Source organism: Perognathus longimembris, unplaced genomic scaffold (genome assembly GCF_023159225.1).
Source record: "Perognathus longimembris pacificus isolate PPM17 unplaced genomic scaffold, ASM2315922v1 HiC_scaffold_5797, whole genome shotgun sequence".
Classification (NCBI taxonomy): Eukaryota; Metazoa; Chordata; class Mammalia; order Rodentia; family Heteromyidae; genus Perognathus; species Perognathus longimembris.
Window position 1 is genome coordinate 406,969 of NW_025961263.1, and position 23,330 is coordinate 430,298.

The 23,330-nt window shown below is 44.5% G+C and overlaps 2 protein-coding genes across 2 annotated transcripts in view; both read left to right on the plus strand.

Annotated features, from left to right (window-relative positions):
* LOC125345518 (guanine nucleotide exchange factor DBS-like) overlaps nucleotides 1-23,330 on the plus strand; it is a 928,411-nt gene that overhangs the window by 253,294 nt on the left and 651,787 nt on the right.
* The window catches only part of LOC125345520 (gamma-tubulin complex component 3-like), a 45,959-nt gene that overhangs the window by 13,598 nt on the left and 9,031 nt on the right, over nucleotides 1-23,330 (plus strand). Inside the window, 9 exon segments of the mRNA XM_048337655.1 lie at nucleotides 3,828-3,895; nucleotides 5,382-5,459; nucleotides 7,111-7,328; nucleotides 9,715-9,887; nucleotides 12,109-12,227; nucleotides 12,772-12,897; nucleotides 17,662-17,730; nucleotides 17,993-18,125; nucleotides 19,701-19,867. Coding sequence (XP_048193612.1) covers nucleotides 3,828-3,895; nucleotides 5,382-5,459; nucleotides 7,111-7,328; nucleotides 9,715-9,887; nucleotides 12,109-12,227; nucleotides 12,772-12,897; nucleotides 17,662-17,730; nucleotides 17,993-18,125; nucleotides 19,701-19,867 — 1,151 coding nt within the window.

The window sequence follows — 23,330 nt, forward strand, 5'->3', positions numbered from 1 at the left end:
GGGGGAGGGTGCCCCGATTAATCTCCGGCTCCGTGTAGGTTTTCGGTTCTTCTTTTTTGCTCCTTTTTGTTTTCCTGCGTTTCTCCACTGCTTCTGGATGCTGGTTTTGCTGGGTTCTTGGTGGAGTGTTGGGTGTTGGAGTTCCCAGCTCGCTATTCAGTTGGTGCGAGTCGGGGTGCCTCCCTATTGTCTCGGCGCCATCTTTCTCCTCTGTATTTTTCTTAAATGTCAGGTGTTAGATTCTGAAACTTGACACAACTTTAGGATGTATGTACACATATGAAGATGCATATACATGTATGTCTGTAGTTCTAAGACATTTTAATGTGTGTATTATTAAAATGTACATATTTTAAGGTATTATTAGAAAGTAAGGACAACTCACTTCTATCCTGGGATTAAAACTTTTAGAACATAGTGGAGGAGGTTGCTTTTCAATACTGCTACAACAAGACAGTTTGGTTTTAGAGTATGGGAGGCAGAATGGCTTGATGACTTTCTGCTTTCCTGTGATTTGCAGTATTGATTATTTTGTGTTTTTTGACCTGGTTACATAGAGTGCTATCTGAGCAGTGAACCACTCTCACTGAATCCATCTTTGCTTCTATTCATTGTCACCCTCAGGTGTGTAGTGCTTTAGAACTGTGCAAGCATTCTGGTTCTTAGGCAGACTGTCCTAAGTGGTGGAAAGGAAGGCTGTCTACCTAGTAGCACTCCTTTTGTCAGTGGTTGGGTGGATGGGATCTGCCTTTGCTGCATACCCTCTGGACTGCAGCATGAGGTCTCAGCTCTGAGTGGCAGGCAGCCTGTGCAGGAAGGCTGTGCTTCTGGTTGGACAGTGGTTTTCTACTAGAGGCTGGTTCTCCACTCTTGACCATTTCTGGGCTGTGGAAGCAGCTTGATTAGAAAGAGGCCTGGCCTGAAAATCAGCCTTTTTCCTTCAGGGGCCTGGCTGTTAAACTTCCCAGTGAAGTGGATTTGGCCTTAATTCCAAGTGTTTTAGCAAAACGCCAATCACAGCTGTGGGAAGTCTGCTTGACACAGTCTCCCACTGGTTGTTATAAACTGCTGTGGGCCCGTGATCTTAGTGGATGGTGTGTTTCAGGGCTGTGTGATGAACAGATGGAGTGGCTGGTGACAGCGGGCGTTGTGACCTGAACGCAGGCAGATCAGGCCGTGGTGTCTTTGCCCATCCAGGGCTGGAGCAGAGACCCATCTACTGTACCAGAGCCTTCGTGTCACTCAGCAAGCATGGACCATGGCTCTTCCTGTCTGCTGCTTCCTTTTCTTGGTTTCAGTTACTCGTGGTTAGCCATGTTCTGAAAATACTGAAGAAAAAAATCCCAAAGGAAACGAGTTAAATTTTAAACGATGTGCCTGAGCATTGAGATCTCACGCTGTCCCACTTGGTTGGACTGGACCCAGTGCCTGAATCATCCTGCATCTAGAGTGTCCAGCGGCCTGCCTGCCCTTCTTGCTCTCAGGTCAACTGTTGTAGGATAGCAATGCTTGTGTCCACATAGCTGATGTGTCCTTTTTGACAGACTTTGACCACATATCCCACTCTACCCTCAAACTCACGATACTCCTCCCTCCACCTCCCAAGTAGCTGAGATTACAGGTGTGTACTACCATGCCCAGCCACCTTATTTTTCCTAATAGTAACCAGAAAGCCTAAGAGTTGTGGTCCTGACAATTCAGATATGCCAGTGAAAGCAATAAAGTGCATCCTCTAAATGAAAAGATTCGGGATTTGATAGAAAAGATACAGGATTTGGTACCATCTATGGTTTTTGATATCTCTCCCTTCTAGAGATCTGCAACCTGTTCTCCCCCCCCCCCCCCCCCCCCCCCGGATAAATGGGTTAGATACTGTGTTACAGACTACAGAGGAATATAAAAATGGAGTTTGTAACCTGCTATTAACATATAAAGCTTATTTTCCTTTTATGTCTTTCTGATTGGAGTTAAGAACATGGTTCTCTTACTCTTGAAATCCAAAGGGATTTATGTTTTAGGTCAGTACCTAGAACCCCAACTGTTACTAGTGATGAAAGTTGCTTACTTTAATGCCACGTGTGTTTCCTGTGTTTGTGAGCTGATGTCGCGTGCTGTTGCTGTAGGGTGCTGCTTCCGTGGTGGTGTATCGCCACGCATAGCTCACCATGTGGCCTCCCGGGATCACTCCTCACTCATCGCCTGAGGTCCCGTGACCACGTTCTCCTGTCACCTGTCATGAGATCTTAGGCATTGGAAGTTTGATTGCAGTTGTTGGCATCTTGGACTAGTTGTGTTATAGTAGTTCTCTCTCTGGAATAACACAGAAAAGCTATTTTTTCCATCTCATGTGGCTGACTTTAAATAAAAAATGACAGTATCATTTTATACCAAACAGACACCAAAAGTAAACATGGATCGGCAGTATTTCACATCTGCTTGTTCCTTGTGGGGTGCATTGTAACTCAAGGTTTTTCATTCTGCTTAGCAGTTCAAGTCAGCAGACATCGCTTACAAATAGTCATCGTTGCTTTTTTTTTTCTTTTTAACTTGCAACTGTCGTATATTGGGGGAAATTTTTATTCTCAGGAAAGAACATCACTTGCTCAATCCAATGGCTGTATTTATGTAGCATACCTTTCTATTTTAAAAGTGTAAGTGGCATTTAATTTTAACTGAATGCACTCCATTGAATGCACTTTGTATAGCACATTTTTAAAGATAGCTTTTCCTTTCTATGTAGGAACACTTGAAAGAACTGTTCTAATTGGAATTGCACATCCCCTGTGTGTGATTCATCCCAGCAGTGCTAGATGGTAGGATCTGTTCCTGGGAATGCTGTGTAGTCCAGGATGGCTGGGACTAGAACCTGTGATTCCCTTGCCTCAGCTTCCTTCCCCAGGGCTGAGATTACAGGCATATACCACCATGCCTGTTCCGGGTTAACTAAACACAGCACCTTTCCAGGCAGTTGCATCTGCTTTCTCCATAATGGTGGTCACTCGTACCCTCATCTGGTGTAACCTCTCCCTTGTCATGGAGCAACACACAGCATGCACTCATTTGCTCCCCCTGCTTTCATGTAATCCTCAGTGTAACTAGACCTTCCAAAGACACACATTAGTGAAATGAAAATCAACTAATAAGCTATTTTGGTTTTTATTTTGAAACAGTATCTCTATACTAAAACAAGCTGAAGCAGTACTGTAGAGCTTGATGAAAACATGAACTGTCTTTGAACCTTGGAATCCAAAGCTTTTCTTATTTCCCATTTCTTTCCTAGGTTTAACTTTGTTATTAGCTAGTTGAATTGGTGACAACCTTACACACTTAATTAGTAGCTGCCATTTCTATTACGTAGTCAGTTTTCACAAAATGCTTTGATTCTAGCCTAATATTTTCCATATGTTACAAATGTCAAGAGAGCATAGATGGGGCTGGGGATATAGCCTAGTGGCAAGAGTGCCTGCCTTGGATACACGAGGCCCTAGGTTCGATTCCCCAGCACCACATATACAGAAAACGGCCAGAAGAGGCGCTGTGGCTCAAGTGGCAGAGTGCTAGCCTTGAGCGGGAAGAAGCCAGGGACAGTGCTCAGGCCCTGAGTCCAAGGCCCAGGACTGGCCAAAAAAAAAAAAAAAAAAAAAAGAGAGAGCATAGATGGGCCATCCAGCCTCAGAGCTCCTTGACACAGGTTCTTAGGACACTGAAGGTTGGGGTTCTTTTTAGCACTCTGGAGTTCATATGATAACTGTAGATGAAACAGTATCATGAACGTGGCCCTCAGTATATGTGATTAACACACTGACTTTGTCTTCTAACTTTTTCAGTTATTCGGCAGAGGAGAGAGGCAGATGCTGCGTTATTTTCAGAGCTTCACAGAAAGCTTCACTCGCAGGTATGGGCAGGTATTGTGGAGTCCGTGCTTGGGTGGAGAGGGTGTCTGTGGAGCTTGAGGGGAAGGGCTATTCGTGGTGGGTTAGTGCCATCACATTACATTATTTTGTAATCACTAATGGCTTTATTGTAGATAGTATTTCTTTTCAAACAGTTCAACATTAGAAGTAAGGTTTAGCAGGGGAAGAACTAGGGGCAGAGGATGAGAAGATAGGCATAGTTCACAATACGGCCTGGTTCATTATTACCTCACTGTCTCTGGAGAGATCCAGAGATGTTACCCCTTTACCACCAGAACAGAACCAGCAGAACTGGGCCAAGTAAGCTGGTGAATGGACTCCTGCACTTTGACTGTTCTCTTTAAGGTGATAAGATGACATTTCTTTGAAGAGCAGTTTGTCTTCAGGGACAAGATGCTGACTGGTGAATCTTGTTCTTCCTGGAGTCTGAGGTAGTTGTAAAGTTACTATAGCAGAGAACACCTCAGACGAAAGAGCATATTATAGAAGGGCTAAGTGCCCAGTTTTCAGTTAATTTATAGGCTCAACAAAGGCACCCTTTTAAGGTGCTGCTTACACATCCAGTAATTTGTTTTGTGGAAAAGGTAGCCTGTGCAGCCCAAAGGTAAGGGTGTACAAGCTGAATCGGCTGCTCGGTGAAGCTGAGGTAGAACAGGCTGATTGTGGGATAGATGGCTGGAGTCAGTGACATGTGATGACTGTGCATGGAGACCTGTGGTGGGGGGGGGAGGGAGTTGGGGAGGGAGGGAGGGGCACCTTCCCTGCAGCTGAGTGCTTCAGGATTCCTTTTTTTTTTTTTTTGTCCTGAATGGGATATTAACAAAGGATGAAGAGGTGCATATTTTATGATGACATTTCTCTTCTTACTGTGTTTGGGAAATTCTAAAAATATTTGTAGAGGTGTCAGGGTTGTTATTAAAAATTGGGTAATGTTAAGGGAAGGGGTGACATTGTCCAAAAAAATGTATTCATTACCCGACTTATGTAAATGTAACCTCTCTCTCTATGTATACCTTTATGATAGCAATACAAATTTAAAAAACGGGTAATGTCAAAGATTTGTTATTGGAGTACCTTTGTAGGGAGGTGAGCAGCATCTCTATAAACCTTTTGCTAGGTAGTGCTATGTATGATGTGTTTAATGAGCACAGATTTAATGCATTTCAATGGGCGCGCTGGTGACTCAGGCTAGAGTCTGTGATCTGAACGTCATGGTTCAAAGTCAGCCCAGGCAGGAAAGTCCATGAGACCCTTACCTGCAATTAATTACCAAAAAGCCAGAAGTGGAGCTATAGTTCAAGTGGTAGAGTACTAGCCTTGAGTAGTTCAGAGATAGCACCTAGGCACTGAGTTCAAACCCCAGGGCACACACACATGTAAAAAAATACTTTGGGGATGAGTATAATTTAGGAGAGAAGAAAATAAAACTATGTATGAAGTGACAATTTTAGTATTTTTTCTAAACAGGGGGTTTTGAAAAATACTTGGTCAATACTCTACCTCTTGCTGAACCTTAGTGAGGACCCTCGCAAGCAAGCAAGCAAGGTAAGCTACTCTACGGCACTTCAGTGGTTCTCTTTGGAGGTTCACACTAACTTTTGATAGCAGCCACCTGCATGTAAGAGTATAATTGAAGAAAAGCAAAAGCCTTTTCTATTCCTGGAAGGTCAGTTTTATTATATTGTGGTTGTGGGGATTTAAACTCAGCACCTACGTGCTAGCCCTGAGCCCTTTTGCTCTAGCACTTTGAGCCACAGTGCCACATCTGTTTTTCTGGCAGTTAATTGGAGAGAAGGGTCTCACAAGAGTCTCACAGACTTCCATGCCCAGGTTGGCTTTGAGCTGCGATCTTAAGATCACAGCCACCTGAGCTAGGATTACAGTTGCAAGCTGCCAAATGAGGTAAAAGATTTGATCTTTTTTCTTTTATTAGTGTACAGTAGTTGTATAGGAAGGTTTCATCATGACATTCAGACACATACCCAGAGTCTCCCCCCACCATTCTTCCCCATCCCATTCCCCCTTTGTAGAGCAATTTTGGTAGTTTCACTGTCCTACTTTCATACAAATAAACTACACAGACCAATTTATCCTCATCTCCTTCCCTTGGTGCTACCACTATATCTAAACCTTTTTTTTTTTGCTGTCCTTTAAAATTTTTTTTGTATGGATACTGGAGCTTGAACTCCAGGCCTGAGTGCTGTTCCTTAGCTTTTTTTGCTTAAGGCTGATGCTTTATCCCTTGAGACACAGCTCCATCCCGGTTTTTGAGTGGTTAATTGGTGATGAGTCTCAGACTGACAGTTGGAGCTGGACCACAGCCTCCTATCACAGCCTTTGCACCACAGCCTCAGATCTTCGCCTCCTGTGTAGCTAGGGCTACAGGTGTGAGCCACCAGCTCCCAGCTCATCCTTTATTTTAAGTATGAATTACTAGGGGTTTTGCTGTGGTATTTCAGGTGTGTGTATTATGTGTTGCTCAGAATAACCCTCTGTTGCTTTCTCTTTTCTGCTTCTCCAGCTCCCTGTTGGTTAATAGCTTTCGATGAGGATTCCCATGCCCTCCTCATGCCTAGTTACACTGTATTTTGAAATTACTCACCCTCCATCTTTCTTTTTCCCTCTAAAAGATTGATTCTTATTAGAGACTTTGGGGTGTGTTATTCCTGTGGTTGCAGAGGGCTGTTTTGTACTGTAAACTGTTGGGGAGCACAGCCAGCCTGACCCCTCCACCCTGGATCTGGTGCATAAAGTATTCCGTTGGAGACACTTGGTTGCAAAGGCCAAGTAGGTAGAAGAGTTAGTTGTATTTCTCTCAGAAGTCTTGATCTGGACATTGAGCTTCTCTGATTTATTTCATAGTGTCCCTTTTGTGAATTTCATATAACCTGACTTGTGGAGTTGAAACCCTTTGTACAACTACTTAATAGATTTAAATATGAAAGTATATGAGTTTCGGTTTCTTGGGGTGCAGATTAAATAAAATGCTCAGAACTAGTAGCTATTTCGGTTCAGAAAGCTCATAGCTCATAAACCCTTGTTGGTTCTGACATTTCAGAAGTCTCTCCACTAATTTATTGTGTAGTCAGTAGGAAGTGTGAATTTAATGGAGCAGAGCAGGAGAGCAGGAGTATACATTCCTGTAAGCTTCCCCTGTAATTTCTCATCTCCGTGTCTTATTGCCCTTTCATTTCAGGTGTCTAGCTATGCCTCATTATTTGCTCAGCCATTGCCAAGAGATGCCCATTCAACTCCCTACTACTGCGCCCGGCCTCAGACCCTCCCCCTGAGTTACCAGGACCGGAGCACCCAGGCCGTGCCGAGTGCCGGCAGCGCGGGCAGCAGCGGCATCAGCAGCACCAGCATGTGCGGCCTCAGCGGCCCCGTGCCTGCGCCACAGCCTTTTCTCCCAGGGTAACGCCAGCCCATGCAAGCATTCGTGCCGTGGTAGAGCTAGAGACGGACCGTTGTGGCATGTAGCACTAGCCAGGCTGCGGAGGATCATGGGGGCCACACACGTCTAAGCTATGTCCTTTGCCTGTGCTGTCCGTCTTAAACAAGTAACGGGGTTGAATTATCCTGAGGCAAGCTGATGATTCTGCCTTACTAATACACATGGATGAAGATGACAGGATCTGGGAATGCACAGCAGCAAATTGACAGCCTTTGTGCTTTAGCATGCTGTCTAGTTTAATTATGTTTGGAGGAAACACAGACTTCATGGTGGAGAATAGAGCAGATGCCGGTCTCATTAATGGGCCTCAGAACCTCCGTCCACGTTTTTGTATGTAATTAATAAGTGATTGTTTTTTGCCATTGTTCAATTCTGGAAATCACAGTATAGCAGATGATCACAAAGCGATCGGGGGATCAGGATCAGTGTGTGTTGTTTTCCTTCTGAGCATAGTAGAATGATAAGTCAGTTTTTGAGTTTTAAAGTTACATTCAGGGTATTAGAATGGGACTGTGTATTATGTACAGATTGGGTGGGTTTGTTCTGTGAAGATCATTTAATTCAATAAATAGCATTTGACATAATTTGAAACTCAAATTACAGCTGAAAGAGCAAGCTGACATTGTCATCTGTATCTTGGAATTGGGAGTTGTTATCGTAAACAAATTTGTATAGAACTTTGAACCGAATCAGCCTTTTTTTTTTTTTTTTTTTTTTTGTTGTTCAGTGGGAACTCAGGGACTTGAGGGGGCTGCCCCCAAGCTCTTTTGCTCAAGGCTCTACCACTTGGAGCCACAGCTCCACTTCAGGTTTCTGGTGGTTAATTGGAGATAATAATCTCACAGTCTTTCCTGCCCAGGCTGCGTTGAACTTCAGTGCTCAGATCTCAGTCTTCTAGTAGCTAGGATTACAGGTGTGAGCCACCGGCACCCAGCTAGCCTTTGAAATTTACAACTGTTTTCAAGTGAGCCGTTTTAGTGACTGCTGTTGCTGGCCTGGTCCCACTGAGGGTCAAGCAGAACGCATCTGTGTCAGCCTCCTCCCCTCTTGCTTCAAGAGTGGGTTGTAGGTGGACCCACCTGGGTGCTGCTTCTGAAGAGGAGTTTCAGCCTGTGAGGCAAGTGTAGTCCACAGTCTCATTTTTATGTTTTGCAGTCCCAGTAGTGATTTTTTTTGTTATACTTGTAAAAACATAAGTAATTAAATCAGCTTCAGGATATTTTTTATTTTTTTATTGATATAAAACTGATGTACAGAGGAGTTACAGTTACATAAGTTAGGCAATGAGTATAATCCCTTTTGGACAATGTCACCCCTTCCCTAGTGCTCTCCCACTTTTCCCTCTCATCTCCACCCACAAGTTGTATAATTCATTTTTAACATAGTGCCTGGTGAATACCACTGCTGCATTTGTTCGCCCCATTCCTCCACTTTCCTGCCCTCTTTGTTTATTTGTTTTGTTTTTGTTGCCAGTCCTGGGCCTTGGACTCAGGGCCTGAGCACTGACTGTCCCTGGCTTCTTTGTGCTCAAGGCTAGCACTCTACCACAGTGCCACTTCCGGCTTTTTTCTGTATATGTGGTGCTGGGGAATTGAACCCAGGGCTTCATGTGTACGAGGCAAGCACTCTACAACTAGGCCATATTCGCAGCCTCGTGCCCTCTTTTATCCTCCTAAAGACAGATAAATGAACAAAAAGAAAACAAAACCAATGAAGAAAAAACCTTGTTTCCATTTCATTTTCAGAGTCAAATTTTCACATGCAGTTTTAACATTCTTAAAATTTCTAAAAGCCATCTTAACATTGGATATGTATTTGCCTTCCGTCTTATGTGTTTGTGCATTCTTCAGATTCGTTGAAATTCCAGGCCCCGAGATTACAGTGAGCCACCCTGACATCAGGAGGGAGTGAGGGTAGCAGGTGGATCGGTGCTAGCTAGACACTTAAGCTCCTCTGCTCAGGAAGTGTTGACTGAGTGAGAGGCAGCGGCTTTTAAGTTAAAATTGGTAGAGACTCTTCAAGTGTTTATGTGTGGGCAGAGTATGCCACACTTTGTAGAGAAAGTCCAACCTATAGGGAAGCATTGTGGGGGAGGCCGTAGAATAGGGGTGCACCACAGTGTGGGTTTGCATTCTGGGCCAGGATTCTTACCAGCCTAGACAGTGTAGTGGATCTGAGGCTGATTGTTCTGGCTCTGCCCCCTTGGGTAAAGTTTTCGTATCACCTGTCAGATTTGTAAAGGACAATTTTAGTGTAACAACATGACTAAAGTTTTTAGGGATAGTTTGGTGTCTTTGAGAAACAGTCTAGTTATTTGAAGACATAAATGTTACTTCCTTTCTCTAGACAGTCTCATCAAGCTTCAGGAGTTGGAGAAGGCCTGCGGCAGCAGTTGGGGTCACGTCTTGCATGGACTATAAGTGCAAATCAACCTTCTTCACAAACCCCTACCTCAAAGGGTATCCCAAACTCTCTTTCTCGAAGCACACCAAGGTCGAGGAGAGATGGGGACGCCACTGGTGAGTAAGGTGTTTTGAGCATTCAGAATTCATCTTGCCCTTATTATCAAGTTCTGCTCTAGCCCATCCACTGATGCAGATTCCTTATGCCAGGTCCCTTCATAGCCACGTGTCTTGGAGCGGGTGCAGAGTCACTTTATTCAGCTGGTGTTTTTATCCTGTAGCGCTCCACTTTTTGGCTGGTTGTGCATGTCTTTGGCTCTCTGCATAGTTCTCTCCCTCCTGCCACAGTTCCCTCTGGTCTTCCTGGGCTGCCTCTCCTGGGAAGCCACTGTGCCTGCTCAGACCCTTAGGAAAGTCACCCTCTTGTCCAGTTGGGCTCCACAGAGAGTGGTGTCTCAGATGCTGGTGCCTGTCATGGTTCCAAACGTGTAGGTGTTGGAGAAACCCATTGATGATTTGCTTGATGGATTGAGACCATCACGGTGACTATGATTAAAGTTGTACTAGGTTCCCAAGGGAAGTCTGAGTGTCTGTCTGAAACGTCTATAAACATCCGTGTTTGAAGCATGTGTGCCGTGGACACGGAGATGAGCCCTTGCTGAGGCTGTGCTAGGTGTTGTCCAGCCTTGGTAGGAGGCAGGAGCCCTGCATTTGGGCACTGTGAGGACCCCAGGAGCCCTCAGCAGTGCAGCAGCTCCCGTGTGCGCGCAGCTCTGCAGCACCGCTTGTGGCAACACTCCGTCTTGGCGAGCCTGGGCACTCAGCGACAATCAACTGTCCTCTCCTTCTGAGCTCTCCCAGTGCCCTCTATCTACCAAGCTGTGCCTTGACTAACCAAAAGAAGCAGTAAAAGGTCAGGAAGAAAGAGCAGTGGGATAGATAGGAAATGTAACGGTAAGCTGCTTTAGCCTAGGTGAATTAGTAATTCTACTAGACGTATTAATACTGGACTACTAGTGTCTATTCTGACATTGTGTGTTGCTTACCAGAAGCATTAAAAACTTTTAAAATTGTTAGGATTAAGTTGTACAGAGGTTACAGTTCTATAAATCAGGTTACAAGTACACTGCTTCTTGGACACTATCACTCTTTCCTTTGTTTCCCCCCATGTCCCCCCTCCCATCCCTACCCACAAGTCATATAGTTGCTTTTTTTATGTGGTGTATATTGAATACCATGGCTGCATTTGCTCACCCTTCCTCCATTCCCGCGCCTTCCCTTTGCTGCTCCCCCAAGTATACCCTCCTTTAGCCGATTTGTGCGTGTGTAAATGATAGAGGCTTGTTTACGTTATCATGCCTAGTTGTACTTTCAGAATAGTCTTCTCATATGAGAGAAAACACAAGCCATCTTTCTCTCTGAGTCTGGCTTGCCTCACTTAACATGATGTCACAAGAAACATTTAAAATATAAAGCACAAATAGGTTAAAAGCTAGCCCTTAGGCAAACCCAATGCTGGTAACAGCAGCATGAGACACATGGGTGTACTGTCACTGTTAAAGCAGGCTTCAGGCTGTCCCTGGACTGGACGTGAAAAGGTCCAGTTTTCAGGATACAGCGATCTTCGTCCTTTCTCCCCCTGCTGGCAGAGCTGTCACGCGCACAGAGCAAGCCGACAGAAGGGGAAGGAGACAGACAGACTCAGCTTCCAGGTGTGTAGGTCAGCTTCTCTCTGTACTTGTCAGAATCACAGGTTAGAAACAGGCAGGGATCCCAGTGAGGTTTGGCTGGTGGTGTTCACCAGCCTGTTTTGACTAGTGTGTGTTTGTATTGTCTGCCCAGGACCGGAATGCACCCTGCGCCTGGCTCTGTGCACTGGCTCTGGAAGCGCTGACTCCCTCTTGCCTTCAGGCCCTCCGTCTAATATTCATGTCTCAGGTTTCCAGGCGTGGCTTCTTGTTTTCTTGGCCTTGTTTTGGGCAAGCACTCACATTCTGACCTAGCTTCTGTGCTACGAAGTCCCTTCTTAGTGGGGTTAGGAGGATCTCGCAGTGTGCTTGCTGTGAAGTAGCCCTCTCTGTGGACATGACCGTCACAGTCATCCCTGAGGTGAAGTGTGCTGTTCCCCTGGGCTGCCTATCAAGAGACCTCTGGCAGAGACACTGTGGAAGACCCCCTACCTTTCAGAAAGTTTCTGCTTTCTACCCTCAAACCTCTTTTTCCTCTTAAGCGTGCAAATGCCCTGGTGAGAAATGTGTAAAGCACAGTTAATTATGTCATAGACTTATTTCATCTTTGAGTTATTTAGCAATTTCTGTCTTAAAAATTAACTTTATAGGTATTACAGAAATTACTGAAGCAGCCCTTGTGAGGGACCTTCTGTACGTCTTCCAGGGGATAGATGGCAAACATATTAAAATGAGCAGCACTGAAGATTGCTACAAAGTGGAAGGAAAGGTACGGTCAAAGAAAGTCTCGTTTAAAATGTTTACAGAGAATGAAGCTCATGAAGTTCACATACGGAGCTATTAGCTGCCAACTTTGGGTCCACCAGGGGTGCTGCACAGCCGGATTTGGCTCGTTTCCCTGTCTGCCAGGGCTGCTGTTGCGTGCTGCAGACACAGCACAGATGTGGAGCTGGGAATTGCCTGCTCTGGTTTCCCTCTAGACCCCCTCTCTGCCCAGCCCTGCTTCGTGTGTAGTTTCACATGTCCCTCTGGCTTGGTCTCAGTGGACTGATGTCAGACCGTGCTACTGGCAGTTGTGGTGACAACAGGCGGGCACTCCACGGTGATGTGGCTTAGTTAAGTGTGCCCTCACCGTGTTCCCTCTCTCCTGCTGCCAGTGTGCCTCCCTTCGCTTTCACGAGAGCATGTCCATTATGTTCAATCTTCTGTGTCAAATCCTAAGAACTGTAATATTAAAGGAAAAACTGCATGAGGAAAATAAATATTCCAGTACTCATTTTTTAAATGTTGACTTTCGACTATCTACCTTTCAGGCGAACTTAAATAAGTCTGTAAGGGACACAGCAATCAGACTTTCTGAGTTGGGATGGCTGCATAATAAAATCAGAAAATACACTGACCAGAGGAGTCTGGATCGTTCCTTTGGACTTGTAGGTCAGGTATGTTCATTATTCTTGGCTTAGGAAAATGCTTATCTTACTGTAAGATCTCAATGTGAAAATCCCTTTCAGGGCAGCTTTTTAAAGAAAAGACATTCTTGTTGTTATACAGATGATGTACAGAGGGGTCACAGCACCTAAGTGAGGTAATGAGTACATTTCTTTTTGGACAGAGATACCCCTTTCTTCACTCTCAGTTTTTCCCTTCAACCCCACCCACAAATAGTATAGTTCCTTTTCAACATAGTGTCTAGTAGTGCCACTAGGGCATTTTAAAGAACGCTGTGCTAGGAATTGCTAGAGGTGTGGGGGAGGGTCTGCTTAGGAAGACAGACACTACAGGTGGAGAAGAGAAGAGCTATTGGAGGCTCTTGGATAGAGGAACAGGATTCTGGAGGGGTCAGAACTGGTGCATGGAAGCCCAGCCCTGCCCCTGCCATCACCCCACCTGGGACAGATGTGGGGACTTGCCTCTTTTACTCTGCAACAGTGCCTAGGATTCCACTTTTTTTTTTTTGGTCTGTGGCCAGCACTCTACTACTTCCAGTTTTTAGGTGATTAATTGGAGGTTAGAGTCTCACAGACCTTCCTGACCGGGCTGGTTTGCTAATAACTAATAACCATCATCCTCACCCTCTTGAGTAGCTAGGATTACAGGTGTGAGCCACCGGCGCCCAGTGGATACTGCTTTATAAAACGTGCAGTATATCCCAATACTGTGCACTTGTGTGCTAGTGCACCTTTCTCCTATCTTACTATTGCAGAGCCCTGCCCCCTCCCAGGCTCCAGCCTTTGATAATTGCTGTTTTATGACCAGCTTCCATGAGAGCCACTTTCTATATTCCATGTATGAATGAGGTAATACAGAATTATGCAGTTTGTGGTTTGTTTTCATTTACAGCCTCCATTTGCATTCATCTTGTCCCAAATGATCGTATTCCGTTTCTTCTGTAGTTGAGTACTCCATGGTGTGTACGTACCACATCTTTATCCATTCATTATTGACACAAGCCGTTTTCGTCTCTCGGCTAAACATAGGAGCACAGATGCCTGTTTACATACTGATTTCATTTCCTTTGGACATGTATGCTGTATTGGGATTGCTGGATTACGTGATAGATCTGCTTTTAATTTTTTGAGGCCTCTCGTTCTACTTTTCATAATGTCTAATCTAATTTACATTCCCACCAACAATGGGCATGGGGTCCCCTTTCCCTACATCTTCAGTAGCAATTGCTTTATTTTGTCTTTTCACTAATAGCTGTTCTGGCTGGAGCGCAGCAATATCTCATTGTGCCTTTTATTTGCATTTCCCTGATGTTGAGCATTTTCCATAAACCTGTTGGAAATTGGTATATCTTTTGAGAAATGTGTAATGAAATTTCTTGCCCTCTTTAAATCACATAATTTGTGTGTATGGTGGGGGGTTTCCCCTTACATGTTCCGTGTTTGCCAGATGCCTGATTGTGTAGATAGATCCTTGCTAATTAATAATCACTCTGGTATTATTGTACAGAATTTTATAGTACTGGCTTTTAAAGCATCTTTCTTTTCTCATCTTGAAAATGTTTTAGTAGCCATCTAAAATTAACAGGATGTGTATTAATTATCCCCAATTTGCAAGTGAAAAAAATTGGACATCAAAGTTTTGGCTCCCTTTGCCCAGACGGTTGGACAGCAGGTAAAGGACTAGAGCCCTGTGGCTCCTGTTCTGAAGCTCTCTCCCTTTTCTTTTGCTAGTCAAGTTGCTGATGTCCACCATCAAGCACAGGAAGTGCTCCTGCGCTTTTTTTGCTCTAGGCTAGTGTACTACCACTTGAGCCATGGCTCCACTTCTGGCTTTTTGGTGGTTAATTGGAGATAAGAGTTTCCTGTCTAGAGTGGCATTGAACCCAAGCCCTTAGATCTCAGCCTTAAGAGTTAGAATTACACGTGTAAACCATGGGTGCCCAGCGACTTACCTTATTTGAATTGTTGAATGCTCTTGTTAGATGGCCATATGTCCCAGCTGCAGGAGGTAAAGAGGTTAGTTTATGCCTGTTGTTCTGGAGAAGTTACTACCCATAACCCCTTTATAGCTTTAGCTGTGTACGGGCTCTAGGCATGCCAAAGGAAGATTGTTTCCTAAGGCTGGACCTTAGCAGTGCTTTCTGATAATCTTGAGTTGGAACTGCTCTACTACACTAGTGCAGAGGGTGCTGAAGTGTTCTTGCAGTGCTGTTTGTGTGGGAATGGCTTATATAAATTAGTGTGTGTATTCTTGTGCATCTTTGATAATAATCAACAGCTGATGATTGAAATGATGAGGTTCCCCCCCCCCCCACCAATGTTGGCACTGGGGTTTGAGCTTAGATTGAGTTCTCGCTTGGATTTTCTACTCAAGACCACGATTTTCACAATTTTTTTTTTTTTTTTTGCCAGTCCTGGGCCTTGGACTCAGGGCCTGAGCACTGTCCCTGGCTTCTTCTTGCTCAAGGCTAGCACTCTGCCACTTGAGCCACAGCGCCACTTCTGGCCATTTTCTGTATATGTGATGCTGGGGAATCGAACCCAGGGCCTCATGTATACGAGGCAAGCACTCTTGCCACTAGGTCATATCCCCAGCCCCCACAATTTTTTTTTTCATTTTAGATTTGTATGTGAGTGTGTTTGTCTGCCATGATGGCTGGTAAACCACTTTTTAGAAAAGTGACCACTTGGGCTGGCAATATGGCCTAGTGAAAAGAGCACTTGCCTTGTATACATGAAGCCCTAGGTTCAATTCCTCAGCACCACATACATAGAAAAGACCAGAAGTGGCGCTGTGGCTCAAGTGGCAGAGTGCTAGCCTTGAGCAAAAAGAAGCCAGGGACAGTGCTCAGGCCCTGAGTGCAAGCCCCAGAACTGGCAAAAAAAAAAAAAAATAGTGATCAAATTTGACACTGCCTCTCTGAGATTACTTCAGAAAACTTACCTACTGTTTAATAAGCACCTTGGTGCCACCCTGGGCCAAGTCCATTCCCTACCTAGGATCCAGTTTGTTTCTCTCAAAGAAACAAGCCAACAAGGTTACAGATGGTAGGGGTCAGCCTTCACTGAGATCCCATGGCCTGTCAGATTCCCAAACTGGAACAGTTCATCGTGAAAGGCTCACTTTTTTTTTTTTTTTGGCCAGTCCTGGGCCTTGGACTCAGGGCCTGAGCACTGTCCCTGGCTTCTTCCCGCTCAAGGCTAGCACTCTGCCACTTGAGCCACAGCGCCCCTTCTGGCCGTTTTCTGTATATGTGGTGCTGGGGAATCGAACCTAGGGCCTCGCGTATCCGAGGCAGGCACTCTTGCCACTAGGCTATATCCCCAGCCCCTGAAAGGCTCACTTTTGAAGCATTGCTTCGTGTTGAGAAAGTTAATACTTTCCTAGTGAAAAGAATGGAAATGCTCCTATCAGTCCCAATCCACAAAAAATAAATATAGCAAAATAAACTTGTATTTTATGTGGTTGTACATTCAAGTGTGTGGTCTCTATTCTTTGCAGGCTGTGTCTGCAGAACAGACCTTCCCCTGTGTGTGCTCTGTTGACAGCGTTGAGCTCGTGCCACAAAGGTCTCCCTTACCATAGGAGTTTGTGTAGGGCCCTTGGCCTTTTAATTGGATCCCTTGTCATTATTCAAGACAGGAGATAAACAGAAATTTTGAATTCTGTGGCTGGGAAAACATACAGTACAAACCAAAATAAAATTGTGGCCAAGGAGCTGGAATTTATTTGTGAATTTAAAAATTTTGTCAATTAAGGGCATTAAAAAAACTTATGTTTTGGGCTGGGAATATGACCTAGTGGTAGAGTGCTTGCCTAGCATGCATGAGGCCTTGGGTTCGATTCTTCAGTACCTCATACACAAAAAAAGCCGGAAGTGGCACTGTGGCTCAAGTGGCAGAGAGCTAGCCTTGAGCAAAAGGAAGCCAGGGACAGTGCCGATGCCCTGAGTCCAAGCCCCGGACTGGCAACAACAACCACCAAAAAAGTTACGTTTTAACTCTAAAAAAATTATTTATTTTTGCCAGTCCTGGGCCTTGGACTCAGGGCCTGGGCACCGTCCCTGAGCCTCTCTGTGCTCAAGGCTAGCACTCTACCTCTTTTTTTTTTGCCAGTCCTGGGCCTTGGACTCAGGGCCTGAGCACTGTCCCTGGCTTCTTCCCGCTCAAGGCTAGCACTCTGCCACTTGAGCCACAGCGCCGCTTCTGGCCGTTTTCTGTATATGTGGTGCTGGGGAATCGAACCTAGGGCCTCGTGTATCCGAGGCAGGCACTCTTGCCACTAGGCCATATCCCCAGCCCCAGCACTCTACCTCTTGAACCACAGTGCAACTTTTGGCTTTTTCTGTATGTGGTGCTGAGGAATTGAACCCAGGGTTTCATGTATACGAGGTGAATACTTAACCACTAGGCCATATTCCTAACCCCATTAACTCTAAAAAGTTAGAAGGGTCATAACCTTAAAACAAAGGATTTTTCTCTAATGTGGTACACATTTGTCTTCGTGAAAACCATACTATAGTTTCTTCAGTTTCTTTCTGCCAAGTTCATTTTTTTTTGTACTAAGCAATGAGATTTCCTTATATTTACAAAATGCATATTTACAGTGTTAAAACTGTTAAAAGACCATTGACAGAAGCAGAATTTAAATTATGCTGAACACTACTTGAACTTTATTTGAAACCATGTTTTCATAGAACAAGCCATTTTGGATGAAAATGTCATGATAAATTGTTTTTTATTTTTTGCATGTAGAGCTTTTGTGCTGCCCTACATCAAGAGCTCACAGAATACTACCGGTTACTCTCTGTTCTGCATTCCCAGGTAAAGGTTTTGTTTATAACAATTGAAGAGTTAGATAGTTATTACTGCATAGACTCTTCTAAGTAGCTTCATATGCTATTTACAAAAGATAGAAATCATTTTCATAATACTGTTTTGAGGTCCAAATAGCTATAGTTTTATATTATGGTAGTTACTTGAAGCTTGAAAGTACTGTTGTTTCCTCGTATTTACTCTGTATGAATTAATTTGTAAGTTCATGTACATGGGGATTTGTGCTTGAACCTTCCATGTTGTTTTCCAGCTACAGCTTGAGGATGATCAGGGTGTGAATTTGGGACTTGAGAGTAGCCTCACGCTACGACGCCTCTTGGTTTGGACGTACGATCCGAAAATAAGGCTGAAGACTCTTGCAGCACTGGTGGATTACTGCCAAGGTCCTTTTGTGTCTCCCTTGTGTGTGCCTTTCCCTGTGCTCTGCTTCAAAACTCATCTGCAGAGCTGGTCATCCAGTTCTGCTTTGTACCCATCTTAAATAGCCATATGTGTGTTCATTGAAGACAGGGGAATACAGATAAGGGCTTATAGGGAAAGCAGCCCATTGCCACTGTGGCCCAGTGTTTGTCCTTGTAGAACTGAGATGAAAGCAGGAGGAAGACATCTCTTCCTGGTCTGGATGCCCTTCCCCTGTCTGTGCTGCTTGTTAACTTGCCTCGTTGGCTTCCATGGCACCTCATTCTGGTTTCATTACTTCTGAGTTGGGGGTCATGTCCATGCTCACCATCGGTTTGTTAAAAATTCCCATGTTTGGGGCTGGGGTTATGGCCTAGTGGCAAGAGAGCTTGCCTCGTATACATGAGGCCCTGGGTTCAATTCCCCAGCACCACATATACAGAAAACGGCCAGAAGTGGCGCTGTGGCTCAAGTGGCAGAGTGCTAGCCTTGAGCAAAAGGAAGCCAGGGACAGTGCTCAGGCCCTGAGTTCAAGGCCCAGGACTGACCAAAAAAAATTCCCATGTTTATTTGTGTTCTTGGGCCCCTCTCTGAGCTCTAGCTTCTATATTTCTGGCTGCTGCTTCACATCTTTAATTACTGTTTTCCAAGGACTTCACCTTCCTTTCTAGTGACAGTAGAGTTTTAATAGTTGTAACATCTTAGGACTGTTGGCACTACATGGGGTGTACAGAGCCAGCTATCTTCCCCACAGTGAGAGCTGTAGCTCACTGCCATTCTCTGCTGTGATTCTCAGGACTTGGGTTTGATCACATCTGAGTCCAACTTCACCATCATGCTGTCCACACTCTGCCTCCCTTACTTCCCTGCGCCTAAAAAAAGAGAAGAGCAATAAGAGGACCCTGCATTTCTCCTCCATATCTGGGTTCTACTCCTCCTGTCCCCTCTGTGTGCACTGTCAACGTAGCCTGCTTAAAGCAGGGCCTGATAGAACTCCCAAGTTGTTGTAGCACAAGGGATTCCTATGCACATGTTTCTTAAGCTGGTTTCTGCCACTCCTTCCCTCTATGCAAATCTCTTCTGTATTCACAGAACAGCCTCTCGCCCTGCAAACCTGTTAGTTACTGAGCTCCTCCATCAGTGAATTGAGACTAGCACTGTACCCCAAGCCATGTCAGTATTGATCCTTAGAAGTTTTGTTTTTATGCCTGTAGGGTATGGCATATATATGTACTGAATTGTATCACTAACGTATCTCAGTCAAAAAAGACTTTTTGCTGCTGAAAACCTTTTTGCAGATGAAAAAATACCTACCAGCCATAAGAGAAATTCTTCACTCATATTTAAGTTTGTGTAAGCTATAATCGAATCTGGATCTGCATGCTTATTGCATGCTGCTACTGCTTCTAGATCCAAAAATGTTCCATTTCAGATGTGTGTGCATTTGAAGGAAGAGACATGTTTGATTTCAGTTACTTGACCATCTTAGTTGCTTTGTCTCATAAATATTAATTTAGGTGTTTTTCCTTGTATGTGCCCTCCCCTCCCACCCCCCCCAGGAAGGAAAGGAGGTGAGCTGGCTTCATCTGTCCACGCCTACACAAAGACGGGAGACCCATACCTGCGGTCTCTGGTGCAGCACATTCTGAGCTTAGTGTCTCATCCAGTTCTGAGCTTCCTCTACCGATGGATCTATGACGGGGAGCTTGAGGACACGTACCATGAAGTAGGTGCTAGCAGTTAAGAGGCATGGTCTCCCCCGTTCCCTTACCATTTACTCTCAAGAGGAATCTGTCCCTGTTTGTTGTTGTTGTTGTTGTTGTTGTTGGTCAGGGTGATATACAGAGGGGTAGTAAGTACATTTCTTATCAAACTTGTTATTTCCTCCCTCAATCCCCCCCTTCCACCCCTCCCCACTCCCGAGTTATACAGTTGGTTTATAGCATATTGTCTCTTTAGTACTGCTTTTTGCACTGGTTCATTTTACCCTTTGTCTCACCACTTTGATGTTCCCCTTCCCTTCCCTGATTCAGACAAACATAAATTCAATACCCCGGGTACTGAAATCAAATACAGTGACAACAGGGGCTAAACCATAGGGGAAGGTAAACAAAAGAAAATTGTCCCTGTTTAATTTGAATGGCAGGCACATTTTGTACAGTGCTCTGAAAGGTAGTTGGTTAGTAGATTACTGGTTAGTAGAACTGTATTTGATTAGTGAGAAACTATTCTCCCACTCGTAGCAAACTCAGCAAGATCAAACCACTTGTCTAGGTTCACTGCCCAGCTGCTGTATGAGTAAGGACCGGGCCCGCAAGGCTGCCTTGTGCAGCTTCTTCACGCCTCCTTTGCCTCCATGCTCGTTTGAGTGGTGGTGGGGCTTCTGGGTAGAAGAAAAAATGTTTGCTGCCTATGTGTATAAATATCTTTTGAAACATAAGCAGTTGTGCAACACTTTGCTGTTAAAGATAGCTGGTACAGAAACCACATAGTAAAGACCCCATGGCTTTTGTGGGGGAGGAGGGCAGAAGCTTTACACTTAAAAATGACGTCAGTCACTTCATAAAAGTTGCACCATAATTGAGCACGTAAATAAGTGTGGTGCTTACTTTGAGGAAGCCCTGGAGATTGGTGTGGGTGGGCTGCAGCTTTTGTGTTTTGTTAAGTATTGGAGAAAAGAGGTATCTGACACAGAACAGCACCTGTGAAGGAACGAGGTTGAGGGGCAGACAAGACCGTGTGTGTGTGTGTGTGTGTGTGTGTGTGTGTGTGTGTGTGTGTGTGTGTGTGTGTGTGTGTGTGTGTGTGTGTGTGGTTGAGGGGCAGACAAGACTGTGTGTGTGTGTGTGTGTGTGTGTGTGTGTGTGTGTGTGTTGGGTGTCTCTGCATTCTACTGCTCATTTAGCTACCCCAACTTTTTTAAGCTATTTCTCACTGTGGAAAATGCATATAAGCAAACATGAAGTTTGTGTTATGCCCAAATCTTCTGCCGATTTATCTTTTGTGTTGGTCAAACAAACAAAGCAGAGCAGACTTTATGGCACTGCTTTTTGTGTGCTTGGAACCTGGCTGGGATGTGCACATGCTTATGCATTATGCAGTCTTTCATTATGTTGTCTAGCTCTTTTGATGACTGGGTGTTGTTGTCCCCCCCCCCCCCCCCCCCCCCCCGAGTCCTGGGGCTTGGACTCAGGGCCTGAGCACCATCCCTGGCTTCTTTGTGCTCAAGGCTAGCACTCTACCACTTGAGTCACACAGCGCCACTTCTGGCCGCTTTCTATATATGTGGTGCTGGGGAATTGAACCCAGGGCTTCAGGTATATGAAGTGGCAAGCACTCTTGCCACTAGGCCATATTCCCAGCCCCTCTTTTGATGACTGTAGTTTTCTTACTACTACATGTTATTTTACTATGTGAACAAAGTATTTAGCAATCTCCTGTTGAATAAAGATTGTGTTCTTTTTGGCTTTTAATTTGATGATGACTTATTTTTGTTGGTACTGAGATTTGAACTCAGGGCCTCATGATTGCTTGGCTTATTGCCTAACTGGTGCTCTACCACTTGAGCCATACTTCCAGCCCTGTTTTTTGCTGGTTAGTTTGGAGATGGAATCTTGAGGACTTTTCTTGTAGACTTTGAATGGTGATCCTTCTGGGTAGCTAGGATTACAGGTGTGAGCGACCAGTGCTGGGTTTAATCTTACTAATATTAAAATGGATATCCTTTTTTGTGCCTGCCAGTGTGTACTTAGTAATTTTTTAAAGGAGGTCCTGGAGGTAGAAATGCTGGTTTGTGGGGGTACATATTAAACTTGGACTTAGGTGTACCATTTTGCCCTCCCACATTCAGGTTCAACATCCAGCATCTCAAATGCTCTGAAATCTGAAACCTTCTGAGCACTGACTTGATGCCACAAGGGGAAGAGGCCACACCTGACCTGATGTGGCACCAGAAGTTTGTCATGAAATTACCTTCCAGCTATGCATATAAAGTACATATGAAACATGAATTAATTTCATGTTTACACTTGACCCAGTGCCAAGAAAGCTTGTGTCTATGCAATATTCCAAAACCCAGACCTTAAGAATCCTAGCCATTCTGGTTCAGGCAGTGCAGATAGGCCATACTCAACCCATATGAGTGTATCCTTCACACCTCCAGTCCATCTTAGTCATTCTGGAGAGAGGTTCTCTAGGATTGAAGAAAGGACCAGCTTCAAACCATGGTCTGCATCTCAGCCTCCAGAAGCTAGGATTATAGGTGTGAGTCACAGACCCAGCTTCTCCCTCCCCCTCACCCATTATCATTGTTCAGTAGTTGCTGAAGGGGGTTTGGGAAAACCAAGGCTCTAGGTCATATTTTTCTGCCAGTTTCTTTACTCAGTTAACACTTGATGCTCCGGATGATCTTGCTGGCTTCATTGGTTTTACTCAGAACTTCTTGAACTTGCCTTGTGTTCTTTGTTGTGGGCTTGCCACACTCAGCACTTGCAATCCTGAGACAATTGTAGTCACAACTCGGGTGTTTGTTCTCACAGTGCATGCTGGTTTGGGATGACTCTTGGCTTCGGTTCGTTCCTCCTGGCTCTTCCTTCCTCATCCTTCTCTCCCATCTTCCAGATGTGTGCAATGGCTGTGCTTGACCTGGGGATTATGTATGCGTGAGGTTAAGTCAGACAGGTGGCGTGTGTGCTGTGTGTCATGTCCTCCAGTAGTCTAAGAAGAATATGATGACCCTAGAGGATCTCCTGCCCCTGAGGCATCTGCAGATCTCTGTGTCCCTGAGTTGCTGATGAATGCTACTTGTATAAATTTATTTTTACCCAGACTTTGGTTACTTTTGGAAAAGATCTTGTCTCTCTCTGTCACCTCTATTATTTATTTTTCTGAACTTCAAAAAGTTATACCAGGAGGTCACAATGTAGGACCTTCTCTTTAGTTTACTATAAATTACATATCTACCACACAAATGTGATAGTTTAGAGAATTACGTGTTTGATCATAATAAACACTGCCTATTCATTTCTTACCATAGGCTAAATTTTTGTCAATCTGGTTATTTATAAATTGGTTATAAATTTCTTCCAGTGTTGTTGATTCTGAATAGCTACTCATGAGCTATCTAATCATATTGTAGTAGTTTATGAAATACCTGACAATATCATTAGATAATTCTGAGTCTGCAAAAT